The 24,563-nt window shown below is 37.5% G+C and overlaps 1 protein-coding gene across 1 annotated transcript in view; it reads right to left on the bottom strand.

Moving 5' to 3' along the window:
- Window positions 1–24,563, bottom strand: part of LOC145764552 (serine/threonine-protein phosphatase 1 regulatory subunit 10-like) — a 38,050-nt gene that overhangs the window by 10,115 nt on the left and 3,372 nt on the right. The window contains exons 2-8 of the mRNA XM_082576174.1: window positions 21,978–22,158; window positions 18,070–18,163; window positions 15,653–15,724; window positions 15,249–15,389; window positions 14,817–14,948; window positions 13,931–14,092; window positions 4,880–5,059 (exon numbers count right to left, since the gene is read on the bottom strand). Of these exons, the coding sequence (XP_082432300.1) occupies window positions 4,880–5,059; window positions 13,931–14,092; window positions 14,817–14,948; window positions 15,249–15,389; window positions 15,653–15,724; window positions 18,070–18,163; window positions 21,978–22,158 (962 nt within the window). The remainder of the gene's footprint in view (window positions 1–4,879; window positions 5,060–13,930; window positions 14,093–14,816; window positions 14,949–15,248; window positions 15,390–15,652; window positions 15,725–18,069; window positions 18,164–21,977; window positions 22,159–24,563) is intronic.

The raw sequence follows: 24,563 nt of genomic DNA on the forward strand, positions 1-24,563 counted from the left end.
GAGCATTATCGCTATATCTTATCTTAAAACTAAAAAAAGGCTTTGCAGCAATAAAAGTTCCCCTTTTTTCATTTTAGCATTACTTGTTCCATTCCTTTTATGCAGAAGGCAATGAACTCAATTAGGGCTCATATCAGTGGCGTAGCCGAGGGGGGGTTGGGAGGTTTCAACCCCCCTTTGGTACGCGTGTGACGTCACGATATTGAGAACGGTGCTTTCAGCCTCTTTATGTCTCTAAAACAAAGTTTGCCTAATTTTAAACGAAACTGCATGAATTAGCAACAACAACATAGAGACTTAGCTTTATTTCCGAAAAAAACATGATCTTATCCTTTTGCTATGCCACCGGACTGCACCATTTTACAGGAATATTCATACCCACATTTTTGTTGAAAATGCTCTCAGAATGCACCAAATTCAAAGTAATTTCTCAAAATTTTCTGGGGGAGGCCCCCACACTCCCCGCCGCTGGGTGTCGTTTTAGGCAAACACGCCGTCGAGCTTCGCTCGCCGGCCGTCAAAATCTCATGCCTGATGTCAATGACAATTTACGACATCCCGCTTATGGAAAAAATTATTTGTTTTTGTTTGACATCTTTCTGTAACAACTTGCTCTTGAAGCTCAACAACTACCCCACCATTGGGACAAAACGTTAAAAGGACACGGTCGAAACTGTGTTTTGACCAAGATGTCACACTAAAAAAATAGAACTCTTAGCTTCGCTGTACCCTACTTTCGCATTATCAAATTTGGACTCCTCTATCTTAAACTGTTAAGTGGACCCTGGGCATACGGTACTAAATGGATGTGCATTGCAGCAGTACCGGAACTGAACGTTTGAAGTTGACTTTAATTGTGTAGTGAGTTAACTTACGCAGCCCATTTGAAGCAGCAAAAGTAATGAAACCGTCATTCACCAACTCGACAACTTTTACATACGCTATGGATTACACAAATTGGCCCACAATATTAAGAATTTAATGAATGGACATACCGGTAATGAAATTAAACGTTTCACAACACAGTAACAGCGATTCACTAGTCAGATACAAATTTTATAGAGCAAGACATTTAACCTATTGCCGTTACTTCATGTAAGTCGATCAGAAGTGATCCCGGCGTTAGCATAACGCTTTTTAAGGGGATAGTTCCACGTTTGGTTATGCCTTTGATCTGAGATTCACCCAGTGGCGTATTCTCACGACATTAATACAAGACATAGTTTAACCCAGTAAACTACAGGTCGCGATCTCAAACGATGTCGCAAATTGTAATTTTAGCGTTACCAATCAAATCAAGATTGGGCCCACAGTGGTAGTTCACACTGTCTACCAAGAGGCTGTATAGAAAATTATTTTTTGAAATTGGGTCGCACAATAAAAAAAAGTTTTGAGAAGCTCTGGCTAAATCAAATGGTCGTTTAGGCCTACCTATAATATTTAAGGAAAAAAAAATATGATTTATTGATTGAATTTAAATTAGGAATTTCGGTTTTTAATTGAATTTAAATGACATTAAACATGTTTCCTTAACAACGGAGACGTAAAACGTGAGAACACAACTAAATGCTGGTGATCAAAGTAGGCTACCGTACGCATGTGATTGCCGAGAAATTTAAGTAGAGAAGTGACGAAATTTTTTTTAAATATCGACCAACTAAACCACAAAATGTTGTTTGGTACCGACGTCGGGTTGATTTGCAACAATTTTAAGCTATTCCGACTCAATACTGCGCACGTTTCTGTGATCAGGATCTGCCTTATTCAATTGATTTAGCCAGTGCAACCGAGCAAAGCAACGCATTACGTCACTCGGGAGTGACAAAACAAGCCAATCGCAATCTTCTTTCACATGACGCGTTAGATCACGAAGCGATGTTGTCCAACGGCGAGACAGTTGAATGCGTTGAGCTACATTCTCTTATGAAAGCAACCGCCGCTGCCATCAGTCGCAGTAAGCATGTGCATTGCTACTGAAGGTACACACATAGTGACACTCCAGGGGAAAACTTCTTGCCAATGTGCTTAAAATTTTACCATCACTGAAACTTAGGCTTTTGATCATGAGTACCGCAGTCTGTCAACACAGTAATTATGGCGTCATACGGATGGTTCAGAGCTGTGATTGACAAATGTAGATGCAAACCAAAGGCGGTCTTATCTTGCCCACTGTTTTCGCAGCTACTCCTTCACTGAATGCAGTGGCACATATACTTAGATTAGCTCGCATAACTCAATAGCCAAATCGATGTACGGTACTGTATCTTCATACTGATCACGATGGAGACAAACCTCAAGCAAAGGTACAGTAGATGTTTTTTTTTGACTAACTGCAGACAAAGCACCTTGTGTATGGAAAAATGAGTATATGTGTGCACTGTGCAACTTACATTGCTTCTAGAAAAAGTTTTCAACGAACTGATGTTTGCTCATATGCGTTAAACACGAATGACTTGTTAGAGTATACGCTGAAGGTGGCGACTTGACTCGAAGACTGCCCAGGGTAATTTGCAACACCTCGTTGTCATTCACTCGCAAGATGCAGTAGACTTAATTTAATGTAGCTACGGTATGTATTAGAAATATGCATTGTGCTCTTGCTTTGCTACAACAAAGTAAACTAATTAATGTGTCGACGCATTTTTTCTGAAGGTTAGAACGAAATCTATTTTTCTGAAGATCTTCGTTTTTTTAGCAGAAATGTTTGTGATTTTAATCAAACTGCAGTCCACGAAACTTTTTTCAAAGGACGACTTTGGAGCATATATGTAAGGCGGAGAGTAGAGGGTGCAGGGGTGCGACGGACCCCTGCTCTTACAAGATGTATTAAATAATAAACATACCATACCAATGTAGTAAAAAGGGGGTCCCATGCTTGATTCAAACATCGGGATAAGGTTCTCATTGTACAAAGCCTTCGGCAATGTCGAAAGCAGGGTGGCCACTTCAGCAACTACGCCCACCCAATTCATTACACCCTGGGTAGAGGTGAGCGGTGTTCGAACCAGGTTTGCATATTTGGAAAGCCAACGCCTTATCCGTTGCGACATCCCACCGCTTACCAATGTAGTACCGTGACAAAAACATAGACAGCCTGCCATTTTTTTTTTGTTTTAAAGTGTTACTTGGCTAAGAATATTTTTTTGATGCACCATTGCATCTTGTAGTTTTTCTTGTAAGCTTATTCGAACCGTCAAGTTGTTCTGAAATTTAATAATCTATAAAGCAAGTTAAGTAGTATTACCAACCTAAACACTCTAGCCTATGAAACGCATAGAAAAACACCAACTGTCTGACATGCGTGACCTTGGTTGTTCAGCACAGTACTTCATGCTTACGTAGATGTGTTTTTTTTTTCCGTTTGATGTTGATTTTTTGAAGCACACGTGCGACTGTTGTCCAACTTTCGGCCGCTTTTCTTGAAAACAATGGCTGAGATTCGTAGGAGACATGTAAAAATGTATCACTCTAAATGCTCGAATTGTAATAAAACAGGCTTAAGAATCTACTGCCTTTGCTAAGAAAGCAAGCAATTCTTTAATTACCAAACTCTTAGAGGATAATCTTGAACATGCGAAGTGGTTGCAATGTTACTGGAAAAACTTGGACCGGATACAAAGCTTGCATAGTTTCGTTCTTCTTCTACTCTTTGATTCAAGGGTCTGCTTAGGAAACTAATGTTGCCACTAAGGTATGTCATTTGCTACCACAACCATTCTAAGTAGAAAACTTATTCTTTCAGTAGACGAGTAGCAACATTAATAAAATTTATAAAAAATATTGTGTTTTGACCTAGTTACTGTTTATTTAATTACGGAACGAACATGCCCTTCACAATGTTCTATTAGTCAGGATCTTTAGTATTGCCAAGTGGATCAACCAAATAGCTTCGCGAATACATGCTCTTATCACTCTCACACAAGTACTGTACATTAAATTCAATCGGTTCTTATGACAATCACAATCCGCACCGATTTGGTTTCACATCTTCTTCCACAAGAATTTGTCAAGCAAACCGTTTACATCGAAAGTTTCTCAAGATCGCAAAATGTTGCCTCTGACAAAAACATGTTAGGCTGTTGCTTTTTTCGAGTCATAATTCTATCAGAACACTTCTGCTTTAGTATTTGTCATTGAGCTAATGCGTTTTAATACAACACGTATGACAGTTTCTTGTATACTCTCACAAAAACAATATTTTGTTGTTGTTCACAATATACTCTATGTGCTTGCACAGCGCTGAATCGAACGCAGACAAATATGGCTCTATCCAATTTACGCTGTAAACAGTTTTATCCCAGTTATAAAGAAGTATAGCTGAGTACATCAAATGTTATGTCAACTTATGTATGATAGAACGCTTTGCGACCGTTCAAAAATCTATTACTTCTGAAGCTGTGTCTGCGTCATTTTTCTGCATGATCCTTCGGAAAGCAATGCATTGTTACTTCATTCAAATACCGTTTTTCAAACCCTTCTATATATTTTATTGCACACAATGTTTCGCGGGGCATACAATTATAAATACACCTCGACCGAACACAGTGCTCATGAACAAAAAATTCAGATTTGCGTCTGAAAGATAAAATAAGCAATTGTCAAACCCATAACGTGAAACCAACAACTGTTTACAACATACGTATCTGTTCCGACGAAAACTTGGAACTGTTGTCTTGATGCTGAAGAACCTGTGAACACTTGGGAAAACGAATGATGAATTCACACAAACACTGCATAAAAAAGTTAATTTCTGGGGCATATTTGTACAACATACCGATAGACTTACCTGTTCCTAGCAAACTATAATGAAAAGTCGTAAATGTCATTTCAAAGGCCCCATGGAGAGCTAGTAACGCTGCTGTAAAGTTGCTGGTGTTACCTCTTTCTCCTTCCTCCATTTCAAAATATTTTATGGACTCTAATCTAGACTCTTCTGCCCACCGCACAGATTTCATAGGTTTTCCATATTTATTGAACTTTGGCTTGGCGGATTCGGAAGGAGAAGGGATAGGAGAAGGACTCTTTTCACGGGTTTCGGTACTGCCTCCAAAATCACAAGCTGTAAAACAATGAAAATGAACTCATCAGACCTCACTCACTTGCTGTTCAACAGCAAGTGACACAATTGACGATGACAAGAGGAATACACGATGCATAAAAAATAATGCTTTGGATAATCGTATATGAACATTAAACATGTAGTACAGCACATGCTGATCGCTAGTGATGCACCGGAGGCAAGATTTTAACCGAAAACCGGATATTCCGGCTAGAAAGCGGTAACTCCAGCCTCTGTTAAATATCTACTTCATATGATCAATTTTTAACTAAGCGGTTGTTGGCAGCAGCGTTGAAAGGAGGTGTCCAGAGGATAGTTTTGGACCCGGGATGATATCAAGGGGTCTCTAACCATTCCAAGGGGCCCAGAAATGTGAAGCAATCATCTCGTACTCGTTGGAAACAGTGCGTTTTTCTGTTGGAGTGAGAGTCTCGTTGGTACACCGGGCTCAAATTATAATCTCAACTGCCCTAGTGCCCTGGTTGTTAGTATACCACTTTCATTAAGCAGTGAAGGCAGTAACCAGGCACTCTTAAAGATGGTGCTTCATAACAATGCTTACAGTCCTTTAAAAGAATCCATTTAAGAGTAAACTTTTGGGTAGATCTCAAATTTGGCAATATTTTCTATCCTGATAGAGGTAGTATTGCTTTTAAGATATTGAGGATTTAATTGACTTCCTTGAACCCATTTTCAATCTTAAGTATACCTTTTAGACCAATGTTACAGCCAAACTGTCAGGGTTGGCTGATTTAAATCAAACGATTTAAATCATTGATTTAAATCAAACAATAAAAATCAAAAATATCAATTAAAAAAATCAAATGATTTTTTATTTGCTAAAATAAAAATAAATACATCAACAAACGTTTCACTGCTTCTCTGTAATACAAAAGTTATATTTAAATACTTAAGGCTATAGGCTATGCATGTTTTAAAAGGCAACTTAGTTTACTTGGCAGTTCACAAACAGTGTTGTTCACTAAACATAGTTTTTGAGCAAGTTTTTTCCACTTTTGGTCTGGTTCAATCAGAAGTTCGAAATCGATTGGGCACTGCAAAAGCTGGCGAGCTTGTATTTATGTACAAACTTCTCAATGCAAAATAAACTGCAATTTTGTGTCATCTGAACTTGTATTGTTTTGGTATGGTACGTCGGTAACATCATTATATTACACAGTTAAACTTTCTTTGCAAAAAGTCTGGTTGTAGTAGGCTATGCAGGCTATGCATCAGTTGAGCAAAAAAGCAAAGTAATGTGTGCTCAAACGTAAGGAAAGATTTTAGTGTAGTGAGATGACAGTCTGAGACGTACCTCAATCTCGATATGCACATTATGATTTAGTATAAAGCAACATATCACACCTACTTAAAATATGTGCAATAGCGTGACGCGACAATTTATCGAACGACAGTTCATCGAAACGACTGTTTATCGATACGACAGTTCATCAAACGACTGTTTATCGAAACGACAGTTTATCGAACGACGAAGCACATATGTAATGGAATACTCAGGGGCTAGGGGATAATGATTAGGGGTTAGGGTTACTGGTTAGTGGTTAGGGTAAAGGTTAGGGGTTAGGTTTTCGATTAACTGCCGTTCGATAAATTGTCGTTCGATAAACTGTTGTTCGATTAACTGTCGTTTCGATAAACTGTCGTTCGATTAATTGTCGTTCGATAAACTGTCGTTTCGATAAACTGTCGTTCGATAAACTGTCGTAGTATCGTGCAATAGACACTAGTAGACCGGGAGCCCGCGACGTCCACTCTAGGTGAAAAAGTTACCAATTTCTAGTCATACAGCGATGTCCGGTGGTATGTGGGTACTCATAATCTGGAAGTCTGCCGGGCCGCCGGTGGTGGGTATGGGAATGGGGGGCATTTTTCATGGCCCAAAAAATGCGCTAGGTCAGCTGAAATAGTTACCGCTTGAAACTTAGTTGGTTGTAAAGTAAATTGTTTCTAGATGATTGTCTGGTATGTGACAAACATTTTTTGTGGTGGGGGGGCTCTGACAGACAAGTTTTATACCCCCCCAAAATTTGCGCTAGGTCAGCTGAAAAAGTTACCGGATAAAACCAACTGGTTATTAATCTGTGAGTGTTAAGCTTCACAAAAATATATGTGACAGACAAATTTGGTGGTGGGTGTCCCCTGACAGACGACCTAAAGTAGGTGACCCCCCTAACTGAGCTAGGTCAGCTAAAATAGTTACCGGATAAAATCAATTGAAAATTAATGTGTGAGTGTTAAGCTTCACAAAAATATATGTGACAGACAAATTTGGTGGTGGGTGTCCCCTGACAGACGACCTAAAGTAGGTGACCCCCCTAACTGAGCTAGGTCAGCTAAAATAGTTACCGGATAAAATCAATTGAAAATTAATGTGTGAGTGTTAAGCTTCACAAAAATATATGTGACAGACAAATTTGGTGGTGGGTGTCCCCTGACAGACGACCTGAAATAGGCCTAGGTAACCCCCAGGTTTGCACTAAGTCAATGGATAGGAGGGATTTGTTAGCTGTGCTTTTGAAGTACGGTATACTAAGTAACAGAACGTGATTTATCTACTATTCTACTTCATTTGTCTACACAAATAAAAATAGTTTCAGTGCAAGGAACTATATCAAGTGTTTTTGCATGTGCTTGGCTCACTACAATCTCAGCCAGTAAATCAATTGATTTCTACATTGGTTTAACGTCTCCAGACGTTGAATCAATTTAAAAAATGGTTGATTTGCTGTCTGAGATCCGGTTGTCTTACTTTTAAATCTTGTAAGAAATCCGGCTGTCTTACTTTTAGCGAGTTTGATGATTGGAACTTTACAGTCCTAGTGCAAGCTGTTAAATCAGTTTGAAAGGGATTATTTGCTTTTGTGTTACAGTGGGCAACGGACACATTACTAACAATTCACTCCTTAAAGCGCTTGATCATCTGACTATAGCACTATACCCTAACCATTTAGCTATGTGATACACTTTTAACATGAATGAACACTTGTTTCGAAACTCCCTACAATAAGCTACTATATGACATCACAAAAATAAATAATTAAGTACTCTACGTTTTTTATTCCTCCAAACCGTTATTCTATGAACAAGACTTTTCAAACAGGCAGCCAGTGACAATTCAGTTTAAGCTACGCAACAAATTGGCGATCTAACGAGTATAGATAAATATTAGTAGGCTAAGTTGAAGAATATGATATAAAAACAGTGTAAAAAGCATACTTTCGAAAAAACATTGACAGCAAATCAACCATTTTTTACATTAATTCAACGTCTGCAGACGTTGAATCAATGAAAAAAAAACGGTCATGGAAAAACATTGCAAGCATTCGACTACAATTATTATCATCCGATTGCTTTTCTGTCACCGCACGTAAAATCATCCAGACAAGTTCCTCTGCATTACCCATAGGTGTCTTTCATCAGTCATGTCACAAAACGTTTACCTGTACAGCAGTTAAAAGAACATTTCAACCTAAGGCAGTTGCTTTATCTTCTGCTAAAGTCGAGATGCAGAAGCTCGCTCCCTAACAAGATGCAGAAGCTCGCTCCCTAACAAGATGCAGAAGCTCGCTCCCTTAGTCGGACAAAATAGGTTTATTGAAATGATCCTGCATATTTTGCTGTCCCAAGCAAAAGAAACACAAAAATAAAAAATAAAATACCGTTAAGGTCTCAACGATGGATGGATGCGAATCATTAAGTCAAGGGCAGTGTTTTCTAAAAACGAAACGATTAAATCACTAATTCGTAGTGGTGTGGACTTAATTGCCAAAGAAGCAGAGTATCACAAGTCTTGCCGGGTTCATTTTGATAGAGAGACTAAAAGCAATCCCCAAACCACCACAAACTGGAATATTTCATTTTGCCAAACTCACAACCTTCCTTTCCTAATAATATGCGAATTTGTTGAGGAAGAGATGCAAAAGCAAAGGCCAATGCTATTTTCAATATTATTTGATCTTTACAAAGATGAGTATTTGGTAAATGGAGGAAATGATGTTGAGCTATGGTCTAACACCACACAGAACCTTGTGAGGAAAATTTCTCATTAGTTTGGTAAAGCACTAACAATAAGGAGGCAATTTTATTTACACCTCACTTCTCTCCGCCCAAGAAGAAAAATATGCTCTGATAGGTGATTATAGTGCCAATCAAGATGATCAGATTCGTGCAGTGGCACTTCTCTTACGAGGTGAAATATTGACTTACTTACGAGCTACTCAAAACCAAAACCCCAAATCCAACAATCGTAGAGAGCTTGAAGGATATGGCCCCAAAACTTCCTGAATGATTGCAACTCTTCTATAGCCTGCCACACGATTATGTGGGTTGAAATCCAAATTCAGTGATTCTCACACAGACACAATGAAAAGAAAAGTTGAATCAATGTAGTCAGATGCTGTGTATAACGTCAGTCGAGGTCATGTAAAGCCATGGAAGCACACAATACTTGGTTTAGAAGCAATGACAGGTTCCAAGTTAACTTTGCAGATACCTAACAGGGAAGGCCACACAATTAACTACAATGATGTGAAAAGTTTAGAGCCGGAATTTGCATACTCCGCTTTAGCACAGGAAGAAAGTAAAAATCACGTTCCGTGGGAGAAGCATCTGATTATATTCAGGAAATAATGGAGAAAGAGTCCATCTTGACATGCAAAATGAAGCCGCTAGATATGTATTGGTTCAGCAAAAGTAGAGATGTTGCAACTCCACTCTATGCTGGTTTCATGAGCAATAATAGAGTGGATTGTCTACCGCTACAGCGAATATGTTACATGGACCCAATAACAAGATTACCAACCAACAATAACGTTGTTAAAGAAAGACTGGTTACTGGTTAGAACCATGAAGGTTGCAACTGAAACTCACCAACAATACGCCGTGGTGACGCATGACGTAGCTCTTGCACAATGCACACCCCTGTTTACACAAAAAGCCTACTCCATTCAAGCCATTGAAGCCCCTCTTTTTGACAATCTCCTCATTATGCTTGGGAATTTCCACATGGATCTTGCATTTTTCGGAGCAGAAGGAACCTTCATAAATGATTGCGGGATAGAGTCCATATTGTCGGAGTCAAAGATCCTTGCCGAGGGATCATTACAAGGGTTCATTACAGGAAATTTTACAAAAGGTGTAGGCTACTGTACTCGTGTGCACGAAATTACAGCCAACGTCATGGAAAGAAAGCTATACGATCGATTCTTAACAACTTTAGATGCAGATGAAATTGACAACTTCCAGCAAGTCATGTCCACTATTCTAACTGGCCCTGATAAAGTAGAAGTATGCTTGGCCAATCCAGTCGTCACCGAACATCGGGAAAAGTATGAAGAATGCTTTAATAGGTCTATGAATGAAGTGTTTAGTGAAACCTATCAGTTCTGGACACTATAGGTTCTACGTGATTGGTCCTACGTGTTCTTAATAAACCGACTCTATCGAGAAGTGCAGAGATGCGTCAGGATGAACGACGCAAGTGGTTACATGGTTATATATTTCGCTCTGAATTGTCTAAATTATGCAAGATGGGGATCGTTGTTCTACAACAAACTAAAAAACGCGGATCCGAAACTGAGAGCTATACTGGATAATGGTGCTTTCTCAGTTAGGCGTACCAAAAAGGATTACTCTAGGACGGCAGTCCATCTGTCTTTAGAGCAAACTGCGAATAGGGACGCTGCGTCGCAGGTAAAAGGAATAATTGGCTTTCGGAACTCAAAAAGTGCCATAAAAAGATGTTGTGTCACAGTTACACAGAGACCTGCTTCTGTAACAGAGTTAAGATATTTTGCAGGCTTAGAACAAGTCGAAGATGCCGGCATGCCGCGAAACAATTACGCAATCACAGAATTGTTAAAGAAAACGAGCAAATGTCACTATTATGGCTGGTCAAACACAAATGAAGTTATCATTCCAGGCTGGTTTGAAGGCGCAGCTATACCATCTGAGCTATTTAGTAAATCGGAGAAAAGAAGTGATGAGGATGACATTGAGAGTTGTGATGAACAGTGGAGCGGAGATTCCGACTCGGAAGATGAATCTGACTTGGAATTATTTTTTTAGTCAATGACTCACCACCATTGCCAAACATTTTTTCTTATATAGGCTAGACTGTTCAGTGTTGACGAAAAATTCAGACAAAAACTTTTCAAGTATTAATAGGCTATCCTTAACAGTGATTGTTATTATAGATCTAACTAACCCTAACCCAAGTTGGGTGATTGCTCAATTTGCATCATTTTTATTCCGGTATTCCATTAGTAGTTAAATGGCCTGTTATACGTAATACTAATACTTATTTTCTGTTGTGCACACATAAAACAAAACACTACTTCAAGTTTTTTTTAGCGGGAACTCCTGTCATTGATTTAGTGCAAAAAGGGAAGGGGTTAGGCTACCTAGACCTATTTCAGGTCGTCTGTCATGGGACATCCACCACCAAATTTGTCTGTCACATACATTTTTGTGAAGCTTAACACTCACACATCAATTTTCAATTGGTTTTATCCGGTAACTATTTCAGCTGACCAGCTTGCACTAGGACTGTAAAATTCCAATCATCAAACTCGCTAAAAGTAAGACAGCCGGATTTCTTATAAGATTTAAAAGTAAGACAACCGGATCTCAGACAGCAAATCAACCATTTTTTAAATTGATACAACGTCTGAAAACGTTAAACCAATGTAGAAAACAGTTGATTTACTGGCTGAGATTGTAGTGAGCCAAGCACATGCAAAAACACTTGATATAGTTCCTTGCACTGAAACTATTTTTATTTGTGTAGACAAATGAAGTCGAATAGTAGATAAATCACGTTCTGTTACTTAGTATACCGTACTTCAAAAGCACAGCTAACAAATCCCTCCTATCCATTGACTTAGTGCAAACCTGGGGGTTACCTAGGCCTATTTCAGGTCGTCTGTCAGGGAACACCCACCACTAAATTTGTCTGTCACATATATTTTTGTGAAGCTTAACACTCACACATTAATTTTCAATTGGTTTTATCCGGTAACTATTTCAGCTGACCTAGCTCAAGTTAGGGGGGTCACCTACTTTAGGTCGTCTGTCAGGGGACACCCACCACCAAATTTGTCTGTCACATATATTTTTGTGAAGCTTAACACTCACACATTAATTTTCAATTGATTTTATCCGGTAATTATTTTAGCTGACCTAGCTCAGTTAGGGGGGTCACCTACTTTAGGTCGTCTGTCAGGGGACACCCACCACCAAATTTGTCTGTCATATATATTTTTGTGAAGCTTAACACTCACACATTAATTTTCAATTGATTTTATCCGGTAACTATTTTAGCTGACCTAGCTCAGTTAGGGGGGTCACCTACTTTAAGTCGTCTGTCAGGGGACACCCACCACCAAATTTGTCTGTCACATATATTTTTGTGAAGCTTAACACTCACAGATTAATAATCAGTTGGTTTTATCCGGTAACTTTTTCAGCTGACCTAGCGCAAATTTTGGGGGGTATAAAACTTGTCTGTCAGAGCCCCCCCACCACAAAAAATGTCTGTCACATACCAGACAATCATCTAGAAACAATTTACTTTACAACCAACTAAGTTTCAAGCGGTAACTATTTCAGCTGACCTAGCGCATTTTTTGGGCCATGAAAAATGCCCCCCATTCCCACACCCACCACCGGCGGCCCGGCAGACTTCCAGATTATGAGTACCCACATACCACCGGACATCGCTGTATGAATAGAAATTGGTAACTTTTTCACCTAGGGTGGACGTCGCGGGCTCCCGGTCTATAGACAGGCTAGCCTACAATATGATAATAAAAATGATTAAACACTTGCAAAGCAAAGCCTTTCAATCAATCAAGGGGTTAAAAATAATTCTGCTATCTTACTAAAATGATCTCTTCCCCCCCAAGTAGACTCGACGCTTTTTTATATAAAAAAAATCTGATTTAAATCAAAAAAATCCGATTTAAATAAAAAAAATCCGATTTTCTTTTAAAAAATCATGATTTTTTCCAACCCTGCAAACTGTGTAATTGTGTATTCGTGCAGTAGTACAATACAACAATGATACATAAGATTGGATTTACTCAAGGTCATGTACTTGACCACAGCCGCAGCACACACCTCCGGGCCGGAGTTTAAACAAAACGGCCAGAGCCGGAGGTTATTCCATCACTGATGATCGCACAACGTAAACTAACAATTTGTTGAAAAGACAAATAAGTTGGTTGAAAACAGCGCATCGCAAGGTACAGTCACATTTGTAGACCACTGGGAGAAAAAGTCGAGAAAGTATTTAATTTTGGTCAACTTAAACATGTATAACTAAAAGAAATAAAGTTTTATTTAGTAGCAAAAAAAAGCTATTCTAAGTAACAAAACGGTTTTGCTACGGTACTTGTTATGAATAAAAATTCAAAGAGCCCAAAAACTGAAACTAAACTCATGCTCAGGAAACGTTTTGAAAATTATGCTATTTTTCTTTCATCATATAATATATCAACTATTTTTTTATTTTAGATCTAGCTTTTAGCACTCAAGATAAAAACAGCAGTTTTTGGAAAGATTACCCAACATGAGTTTATGGCTCTTGGGCTCTGCACATCCCATTAAAATCCCATTCTGCAAACATAAAATGATAGATAAAAGACGTAGTTTTAAAAGTTTCATTTCGATCACCATCGAATTGAGAACGCGTTATTTCGGAAGTTATTCTAGTTTGAACAAATCGCTCAAAATCTGAGCAAGTTGATTTAAATTTACTCCGAGTTACTTATAACAACAACCTAGAGTTGCAAAAAACGACGCTAAACATGTCACTGACTAACAAGAAACTATCGTTTAGCATTGCATTACCTTCTCCTAATACAACCGTATCCTGCACAGGATCTATCTGGTCCAGGAATGATGCGGCAGATGATGATGGATTTTTAGGCTTCGTAACTTTACGCTTCACTGCCCGCTTTGCAACAGTTGGTACAGAATTGAGTGCGTCCATAAATCCAGCAGAAATTGTTACTGCAATAGTTAATAGGCTAGTCATGCAATATACTGTACAATTATATATCAAACATGTATTCCCTGGAATTTATGGTGATATAAAACCGAATACATTAGAATGATGAAACTCACCGGCAGGTAAGTGCTTCAGATGCTATAACAACTGAAATTAGTGATTTCAATCCAAAAATAAATGAATCTAATTCATTTAACTAATTTAGCGAAATATTTTTTTTAAGAAGCGATCTTCCTGGAGTCAGCACTCCCTGACTACTCACTATAGAACAACAGAACAAGCATTGCGTTTCGCTAACCATATCGGTGACGGTGTAGCCTCCACGCTAGCCATCAAGACTTTTCCAAAAACATATGTTTCTCGGCAGTTGAGTGTAGCAAGAATTGCACCCATGAGGTTGGGCTCATCAGTATCGCACCACTAATTCATGCCACAAAGCTTTCAGTTTCAACTGCTGCTTTTGCCAGGCAATTTTATTATTTTTTTACTGACACAGTTCCCATTTTGTGCACTTAACTAGGCATGATTGCATTGTCAAATAATGATTATTATAGAAGTTCAATAGCAAACCTTTTTAATCGAACATTCTACAAACCTTCGTGTAAACCGTTACAAAGGAATCCGAGAAAAATTGCACAGCACGAGTTACTAGATTAACATGCTTCTAAACGTACCAAGAGGTTTACTTCGGATGAAAATTAATAGATTCAACATTAATTTACATACTTTTCTTTTGCGGTTTCACTTCAGTTTTAATTTTTTTCTCAGGAATTGCAGATTCATCATCAATACTAGTACGCTTTGTTCCTGTAGTTTTCGGTAGCAGTTTCTTCAAAGGTTCTTGATCAGGCTCCAATCCTTCCGAATAAAGTGTCAATTAAACAAACACAAATGGCAATCAAACCACAAGGAGTACGTTGTGAACGTTTTATTCCAACAATTTATACCGGTAGTTTAATCACCGTCAAAGCAAACTTTATGAAAAGTAGTTGCACCCACGCAAGCATATCAGCGCCTAGGCCTTCCAGACCAACTTGATGCACACTCTATATTTTTCTTATTGCACGTAGAGATGAAAGTTTAACGAACACATTTTAAAGCTATGCTTTGTTCATATGCATGAAAACTTTTCAAACAAATCAATAAAAAATAGCATACCTGTTTTTCGAAATTTGGCAAATGAGGGAGCTTTTGACACAGGTGGTGGCTTAGAATCAGGGACAGCTTTTTTGCCACTGCCTTTAGCACTAGATTCCGATTTGGATTTAGGCTTTGATTTTTTCTTTTTGATTGCTAGATCTAACAGATAACAGTACCGTATGTCAGATTTATCCTAAGCTTTACGATCTCGCTATCAGTTATATATAACAGACAGTTTTTATACAAGTTTTCATCATTCCTTCTCATAGCTTTATATGACTTGTTATACCTTTTTATGCTGTGCTATTACACAGTACTGTTATATGCAGCAGCCAGTGGCTTTATGATTATAAGTAATGTAGTAAGCATGTAAACTTATGCGATATATACGTATTATTGAGTATGACAAGGCAAAAACATACCTGCTGTTGATGATGAACCCCTTATGATTGCCAACCAACTAGCCATGAGGGCGGAAGCTACAGATTTGACTTCTACAAACACAAAAACGAAATTATACGTTACTACAGTCAACAACTTGGCCAATACAAGAAAACATTAAATAAGCACTTAATCAACTGGCATGTAAATCTGCATATGAAGTTTTACATAACATTTAATCTGAAACGCCTTTAACAGGTGAAGAAGCGTTTTCCATAGACATCAAACTTGTATTCGCAAATCAGGTTAATACAAACTTTTGTGGAGCTGTATAAAAGCAGTGCTTTGTTACTGCAGATGGATTAAATGCAAACTATGGTTGGGCTGTGAAGCAAGGCCAGGTAACATTGCCATTTGTAAAATTTACAATTCCAACAAACCAAGTGTGTAAATAAGCCGATAACAAAATTTATCTATAATAAACATAAACAATTACACTGATGTCCAACTGTCCACTGTTCAGTTTGGACAACGCCAGTTTATCATCTCTTGAAACAGAGTTGACATTTGCATACAAATGGAACAGTAAAGACTAAAGGTCACTCGCGTTCACTTTTCATTTTTTATGTAAAGCAACCTTAAACCCAACTTCCTTCATCAAAATTGACATAGGCTATATGTGACTATGTGAGTACACTGCATTCTTCAAGAAATGAAAAAAATATTCATGTGGCACTATTGCTGCAGCGTTTCTTTTCTTAGAAAATGTGAGTCTCAAAACCAACGCAAACAAAGCATTATTAAAATTATGACTAACACAATTTTTTTTGTTTATTCAATCTACTTAATTAACCCAAACAATCATCAGATAAAGCCATCTGTCAATATTACATTTACGTCTTTCAATCAAAGGAAATTGTATATTAATTCCACATCAAGCGCAATTTGTACACATTTTGAGACTGCAACTGCAAACCACTTTCAACAATATATATATTGTATATATTATGCATAATCACACCCTAATTCCAATCGCTCACTTACAAAATATGTACACTAAGCTGCAAGATTCTGGTATTATGCTTAAAATTGCACGAGTCCACGGATGCGTTTGCACACCTCTTATGAATCACGCGCCCAATTTTCAGCACAGCTACCAAAAATTACATTGGCAGATTTTAATCAGGCATTCTCTGTGTCTATACATTCACTTAAACAAGCAAATTATCCCATTTTAGATCGTAATTATGCTGGCTACAAAGTGACGCATCGTAACAGGCGAAATAAAGACAAAAGAGTATGCACAATTAGGCAATTAATTCAAAAACTTTATAAATAACAAACCAAAAACATGCCAACCTAACACCTTCACCATGCATGAATAACAAAAACAATGGCGTTGCAAATAACAAGTAATTACTATAAATCATTTCAAAGTCAGAAAACTGATGATATCATTAATGCAACGGAGTACCGGTACACAAAATAATTACGATGTGAAATGCGCTGAATTTATCAATTGTTCGAAATGAAATCTGACCGACATATCAACCGTTCAAACACAGTAAAATATAAATGGATACTTTTCGGCTGTTCAAGTTTTTTTTCATCAAAAAGGTGGTTGCATTACCTTTTGATAAGAAACCTGGAGCACACAAATAAAAGAAAACGTTGCATTGTAGCATTCATCAACATCAGACAGGTAAAGCAGTTCGTTGACATACCCGCTTATTTCTTTCATACCATACAAGGTGGAAAAATAGCCAAGCGGTATCGAGTTGGGAATATTATAGGCATAGCAAACTACATAAATAACAAGCCTTTAATCAAGAACTTACAACAAATTCTCAGCAAAATCACACGAGATTTAAAAACGAGAGCGATGGCTGGTTGCGTTTACCTACTGTCAACGTATGCTAAAGCCGCTTACTTTTTGCTAGAACATTTTACGTACGATCGCTTTATGCCCATGGATCAAACACCAAGCTGTAGTAATCAATCTTTCACTCAATAAAAAAACACTCCGCTCGGAATAGTCATGATGATGGGAATCCAGTACAATAGAAGTCAAAGCGACAACGCCAATATGTCGTGAACCCATGAACAGCTCTTTACATTCTGGTATGCAATTTTATATACGGTACTGTTGACTACTGACACTGTGCAAACAACCGAAACACAACAATCATTTCCAATATCAGTATTCAGTACTTCATTCAAATACAACTTCAAAAGTAATTCCAATTCACTAAATAATAAAACTATTCAAACAAATCACATTGTATATATAAATTTTATGCCACCGTGTATCAAATCAGAAAACAAGGGTCCTTCATAAAGCTTGCGCTACACAGAAGTGGCTTCATCAGGACACATTCAAATAGAATCCTAAATATAATATAAATAAGCTCTGAAATCACAGATGATTTCAATTTTTGAACATGTAGACTGTACTTACTTGGGATATTGTCTGTTTTTGCTAGCGCTTTCACCAACTTAGGAGTACTGTTTTCTTTGAAATGGTCGATTCTCAATGGAAGACGCTGAAGTAACTAAAAATAATAAATTCAAGTTAATATCGTCAGTTTCAATTCTATCACACTCATGCATGGCTCATAGGAGCGAAAATTAATTTGTATGATTGTTGCTTTTTCTTCTTCACTCTTGGCAAGGTTTGCATGAGCATTCCTAAAAGGTCCTACATATATACTTTTAGTGTAACAATTCTAAGCCATTGTTATTCTCTGCCTACTAGCAGTGACAAAGGGTAGCAAGACTACGTAATTCGAGCACCGAGATCTACTCTAAAAAAAGGATTACTAATAGCAATACTTTCATGGCTGCAAAGAAATTTATTTTCACACGAGTCAGTTCAATCATATATATATAGCTAAAAATCGATTTCGATCAGCTAGAAGCTAGATCATCTTCAGTTAAGCGGAAAGCAAACAGCACAAAAATCAAATGATGAAAGTGCGAAGGAATGAAAAACGTTTCACTTAGCTACGTCAAAGAATTGATGGAAAAACTAACAATCAAAGGCGAAATAAAAGGAAAACGGCACGAAAGAGTATAGTATGTATATAGAATTGTACCATCATAAGTCTAACCAAAAATACATCAACAATACGAAAAATATTGGTTAAAATGACAAAAGGTATAGAGTCTGTGCTTAAACCAATAATGACCTTAACTACCTGCACAAAATTTTTTTTTTTTAAATTGACTTTCATTGCTATTGCAAGTAGTAGTAAAGCTGAATAATGGTTGAAAGTTACCAAAGAGCATGAAATTAACAAAATTGTGAATCGGCTACACATTTTAACGTGGTCAACATGTCGTAAAGACATCTCACAGGCACAGCGAGACTATTAGACGCGAATTCTACTTTATACATTGAGGATATCTTGCCTTGCACAGATGCTTTTGTTTACCAATGTTAAATTTCCATCATAATTTTCCCACTAGACTAGACACTTAACTGTGACGCAAAGTTATCCAACATCTGTTTGAAATAGTGTTATCAATTTCGAACAAAATTTTAAGACCGGGTTTCGGGTATTTGAAAAAAAAACGGGTTGACTTTGAATAAAATGCGATTTGGTCAGATATTAAACTTATTGTTACTTAAAATATATATATATATACAGACAAGAGAAAACACACTTCAATTGAACGTTTATCGCAAAAACACGTTGTTGCCAAGTGATTTTTATAAAATTACGGTACCGCACAAAAATCAAAACGTTGAGAATTTTAGCTTGTTTCTCAGTTTTGTGACGAATAGTCCTATGGATGAATAAGCTCCCTCGGGCTCCACTGAAATGAGTTGATTGTAAGCTAAGCAAGATAGAATGATTTTCAGTTGCTTTGTTTACAGCGGAAAAACACATTGCTTGTTCACTAGGCTACAGTATTCTTTGCTGTGGAGAAATGACCTCGAAGTCAGGATTTTCACCTTTCAGAAATGAAACAAATTCCTCAGAAAGAATCTTGACCTTGTACTCTTTAATGAGTTCAACTTCAACACTTTCTGTCATCATCTATATGACCGTCAGGGATCTATGAGTACAGTCTTTTCTAAAAGGAATTTTGCTGAGGATGCAATTTTTGGCTTCCAAACTTAGTGTCTGTATTGGTCTTCGTATTAGTCCAGGTAGGTGGGAGATTTTGAATACGTATTGAATCAGTTCCACATTTCTCTTTTTTTGCACACATTTCTTCAATCTCAACATTTTGAGATTGTAAATTGTATATTGCGCACCACTGATGTTCTGAATATCTTCACTGCCTTGCAAACTTTTGCAACGATTGTCTTGATCTCCTTACAACTGAGCGGCAAGCTGCATTTTTTTAATAGTGTACTTTAAAATCGTATCGTAAAATTGGTTCAACGTGATTCTGTTCTGAATTGCGGAGGCAGCAGGAGAGTGTAATATGATACTATACAGCTAAATGCGATAGATTTAAAAATAGATAGTGAACAGTATAAATAGCGTACAGCTTGACGGAAGCAGATAAACTTTTTTCCCATTCTGTCTAAAAACCCGGATTTCGTGATTTTAAAACCCCGGTTTTCGGGTAGCAAAAAAAACGTAAAAACCCCGGGTTTTGAGTGAACCCAGTTGGAAACAGTAATTTGAAACAAACAAAATCTACATCATCAAATCAACACATTCACTGTATTGTAGCTCGAGAGCACTTCAACTTTAAAGTTATTTTGCCGTATTATTTATTATAGGGTAGCTTGTTAAAACTTTGTGAGGGTGCAAAAACAACTGTTTTGAAGATCTATGTTCAAACCATGTAACACATATATTTATTACCGTAGTATTTCAGCGTAGCTGGTGTTGGCCGGAATGGCCCGTTTCGGTGAGTCCGTTTCGGTGAGTCCGATCCCTTAACGGGGGATTTTTTCAATTTTTTTTTTTAAATTATCGGGTACCGTAGCCTAATTATCATTGCCGTTTTAGGGTTAGGGGTTAGAGGATAGAAACTCACCGAATCGGACTCACCGAATAGTAGCAGACCCGGTGTTGGCAGTACCAAATCCCGTATAACTACGTTGCTCAACAACCTAAACAACGATTCTAGCATCCATTAGAGAGCATCTTATATAATCATTTTGGAACAGTCCCTCATCTATCAATTATATATTCTATTTTAGAGCCTTCTATTATGTGAAGCAAAATTACACCCAGTATCAACACAATGCATCATAGGTGACATCATTTTACATCGAGTTGCAGATTAGATTTTGTTTGTTTACTGCTTGTATGGCCTTGTTTAAAAAATAACTGGATAACCTATGCATTATAACAAGTAGTGAAAACATTGCAATAGGAGTTCAACATTAGTAAGAAAAAATACATATTATGCATCAGGCAAGATAGAATAGAATTCATATCAAAAAGTCTCACGGTGAGATATCCCTGTGACAGGTCGGCCGAACGCAACAGAATAATCATGATCCCTGTGATCTTTTCTCAGTTTGGTAACAAATAATATTTCAGATCTATGTTATTTCAATATTATATTATTTCAATATTATGTTATTTCAATATCTCCAACAACTGAAATGACTGAATTAATCTAGTAACATACCGGTACCGTACTTCATAATGTACGAACAGAAAATACCATTAAGAAATCCAAAATATCACTTCTACAATAACTGTGCAACCAATAACAGAACCGCCTACCCTACTACAGAAAAGTGTGAAAGACTGTGAACATACAAACTTTGTAAAATAAATATTTTACAATGAACGAAAATTCATACCATTAAGAAATAAGTGTGCAAAACATCACAAATTTGATAATTAATAGTTGCCTTCAACATCAAAAGAGCATGAATCATTTTCCATCGAGTACAAGTATTGGACAATCACACAAGTTTGCACAAAAGGAAAATAATGATAAAAGCAACCTATTCTATGATGATAACAGAAAGATTTCACTTTTAACAAGCAATATCAAGATAACACCAGCACCCGTGGCTCAGTGGTTATCGTATTCGGCTCTGGTGCTGCTAGCCCTGGGTTCGATTCCAGGTCGGGTCATACCAAAGACTTTAAAAAGGGTACCGAATGTGTTCTTTCTTGCATAACGCAGTGAGGATAAATCGGGTAATAATCTGGTGACATATCACCCTCTTCCAATCTGCCTTGAGCCAGCATGGAAGCAGTACGGCTCATAAAATCACATGGAGCCCTGTCAAGTAACCCATGTTGATGCGCAATCTGCTGCAAGCGGAGATAGCAAATGATTATTATCAAGATAACATAAAGTAAATAAAAACTAATGAATACAGTACAAGCTTTCATTGGTATTTGGTACGGTACCTTTAATTTTTTTTACTCTCACCTTCATAATTTCTAGAATTAAAGCCATGTTTTCTGAACTCTTAGCTTCCACCAACCATTTGTTCATGATTGTCCATCCACCTTCAACAATAAATTTCTCCAAAACAGCATTTTTCTCTGTAACTCGCAGCACATTCAAATACACACAGCGGCTCACCAATTGTCTACAGTCATTCATAAATCTGAAATAAAAATTAATACAGTAAAATCTGGCACATTGTCAAAATATATCTAACCAATCTTTTCCAAAAGAAAACAATTTACACTGTCAAACATTCTTATACACCATCTCAGGGGCGTATCCTCAAGGGAAGCATTGCTTCCCCTGTCAAAGTTAAAAAAATTGAAAAAAGAGAAAATGATATTTTTTAGTAAAACGGTTTCGTAATTTCTTTACCTGAATACGAATTAGAACGGTTTATAACTTATATCCCCATATGATTTCAGCTCGGTTTCAATTTTTAAAAAGTTGAAAGCTTACGGAGCAAAGATTCGTATCGCTTCCCTTGCTCTCGTTTTTGCTATACTAAGAAACAAGTGAGAAAGAAAGGAAAAAAGCAGCGCAAAGTTTGCGCAATTTATGTTTCTTTTAATTAATCCATGGAAGCAACTTTTCAATCGCTTCCCTGTCGCAGGGTTACCAGATTGGCCATTCCTCAAATTAGGCTTTTTTTAAATTATTTCTTTAAAATGCATAATAATCAATATTTCTCAAATATTGTAACCTTACCAGATGAAACCATGTTCACCATTGTTCAATGCATGCTCTATACTTGTTTAATACTCGTAATGAGGCGGATTAAAACTCATCCGCTACAGTCCTTTCAGGCCTTAAAACTCGTGTTTTTTCCCGGCAGCCATCGTGGCCTACCGAGAGCTCCTTCTCGGCGGCCAAATCTGCGTGCTTGGAGGCCAAAATACAAATAACGATAGCACAAGTAAATAGAATTAAACTTGCAACAGTGCCAAAATGATCACTTAGTGTTGTTGAAGTCTGGGCGACGTCCTGCTATAGAATCGCTGTACCACACAATAACTGCTTTATCGGGATTGTAATCCGGTATTGCGGGACCATCTTACGACACTAAATTGTTTCAACTGCTCGCTGCTCAGTAAATTGTTTCAACTGCATACCGCCTTTCATAAAACCTGACCATTTATTTTATGATGTCACCATTTAAGGTGTGAACTGTGAAGTCACTAACCCACAGCGGAAACTTTTCTCAACTCTGAAGACACGTGTTTTCCCCTCGGATGTCAACTAACCTACCCAGACAACAAAATCCGTCATTTTTACATTGATTCTACGTTTGCAGTCGTTAAATCAGGGTAAAAATGACGAATTTGTCTGGGTAGTTCTCCCTTTTCACAACGATTCAATGTCCGACAACATTGAATCTACATAAACACGACAATATTGCGAGCCGATGTAAATTAGCACTTCGGATTAACATTTTGCTAAAATAAACATTGGGAATTACAAACAAGACTTATAGTTGGTGATCGCAGCGTGATATTTTCCATACAATAGCAAATGTTGCCACACAATACAACAGTGGTGATTATGACGCGCTGACCTAATTCTGCGTCACTCTTTGATACTAGACATTTTCGACAGTTAATCCATGATCATTCTATTGCAAAATTAAATACGGTAATTAGCTAGAAGAAACTGGCGCCCAAATTGGCCAACTGAGGAGGTAGCACCGGCGGTCATTCAAGCACTACTTAGCGGCCATGGCCGCCGGCTGCTTTAAGGCTTGCCTTTTATACTTGCTATTTTTCGGGCTATACTTTCAGAATTATTTTTGCTACAATTTATTGAAATCCGGTGCAAGTCATAAAAAGTATCTACATTTTATTGTTTTTAATAGAAACAGGTAAATATATCTATTTGGCCTTTTTTTCTAATGTTTTCCTTGTCTTGGCCTTTTTTTTGTGTTATTTTAGCTTTTAGACCTCTTCATAGTCTGGCAACTCTGCTTTGTTGGATGTTGTGCAAGTGGGCTAAAATTTAAGGCGCTGTTATGGTTATAATATCGGCCTAGTAAGCAAAAGTTTGACCCAAATGTTGGCTTTACACTGCTATCCTGGCTAGATAGACTTTAGCATAAGACAGGATATGTGACGTCTAGGCTGAACTTGACTGAAATGAATTCTGGCTTAAGCTACTACAGCAGTACTGCAGTAGGTAGCTGTAGCTGAGTTTTTGGTGTTTTCTCATTTTAGCCGCATTTTTTGCCCGTTTGTGTCTAAGAGCTACCTTTAATAAGTTACTAGCTGTTTATCTGCTTATAAATTTCATACAAATATTACCCTAAAAGTGTTTCCTGAAAGCACTATAATCCAATATTTGAGTATAATTTTGCAAAATTTTTTCCGGGGGGGCATGCCCCCGGACCCCCTAGAAAACACGCTACGAGTCTTATTGCTTCCCTTGCTCAACCAACCAGGATACACCTCTGCACCATCTCCATTAGGGTGACAAAAAAAAAATTGAAATTTTTTATTTTTGTTTGCACACCCTCTCATTTGAGGAGGATTCATGAAAAAATGACACTGTGAAAATTTGAAGTCAATCTGACAA

Source organism: Aplidium turbinatum, chromosome 2, assembly GCF_918807975.1.
Source record: "Aplidium turbinatum chromosome 2, kaAplTurb1.1, whole genome shotgun sequence".
Lineage (NCBI taxonomy): Eukaryota > Metazoa > Chordata > Ascidiacea > Aplousobranchia > Polyclinidae > Aplidium > Aplidium turbinatum.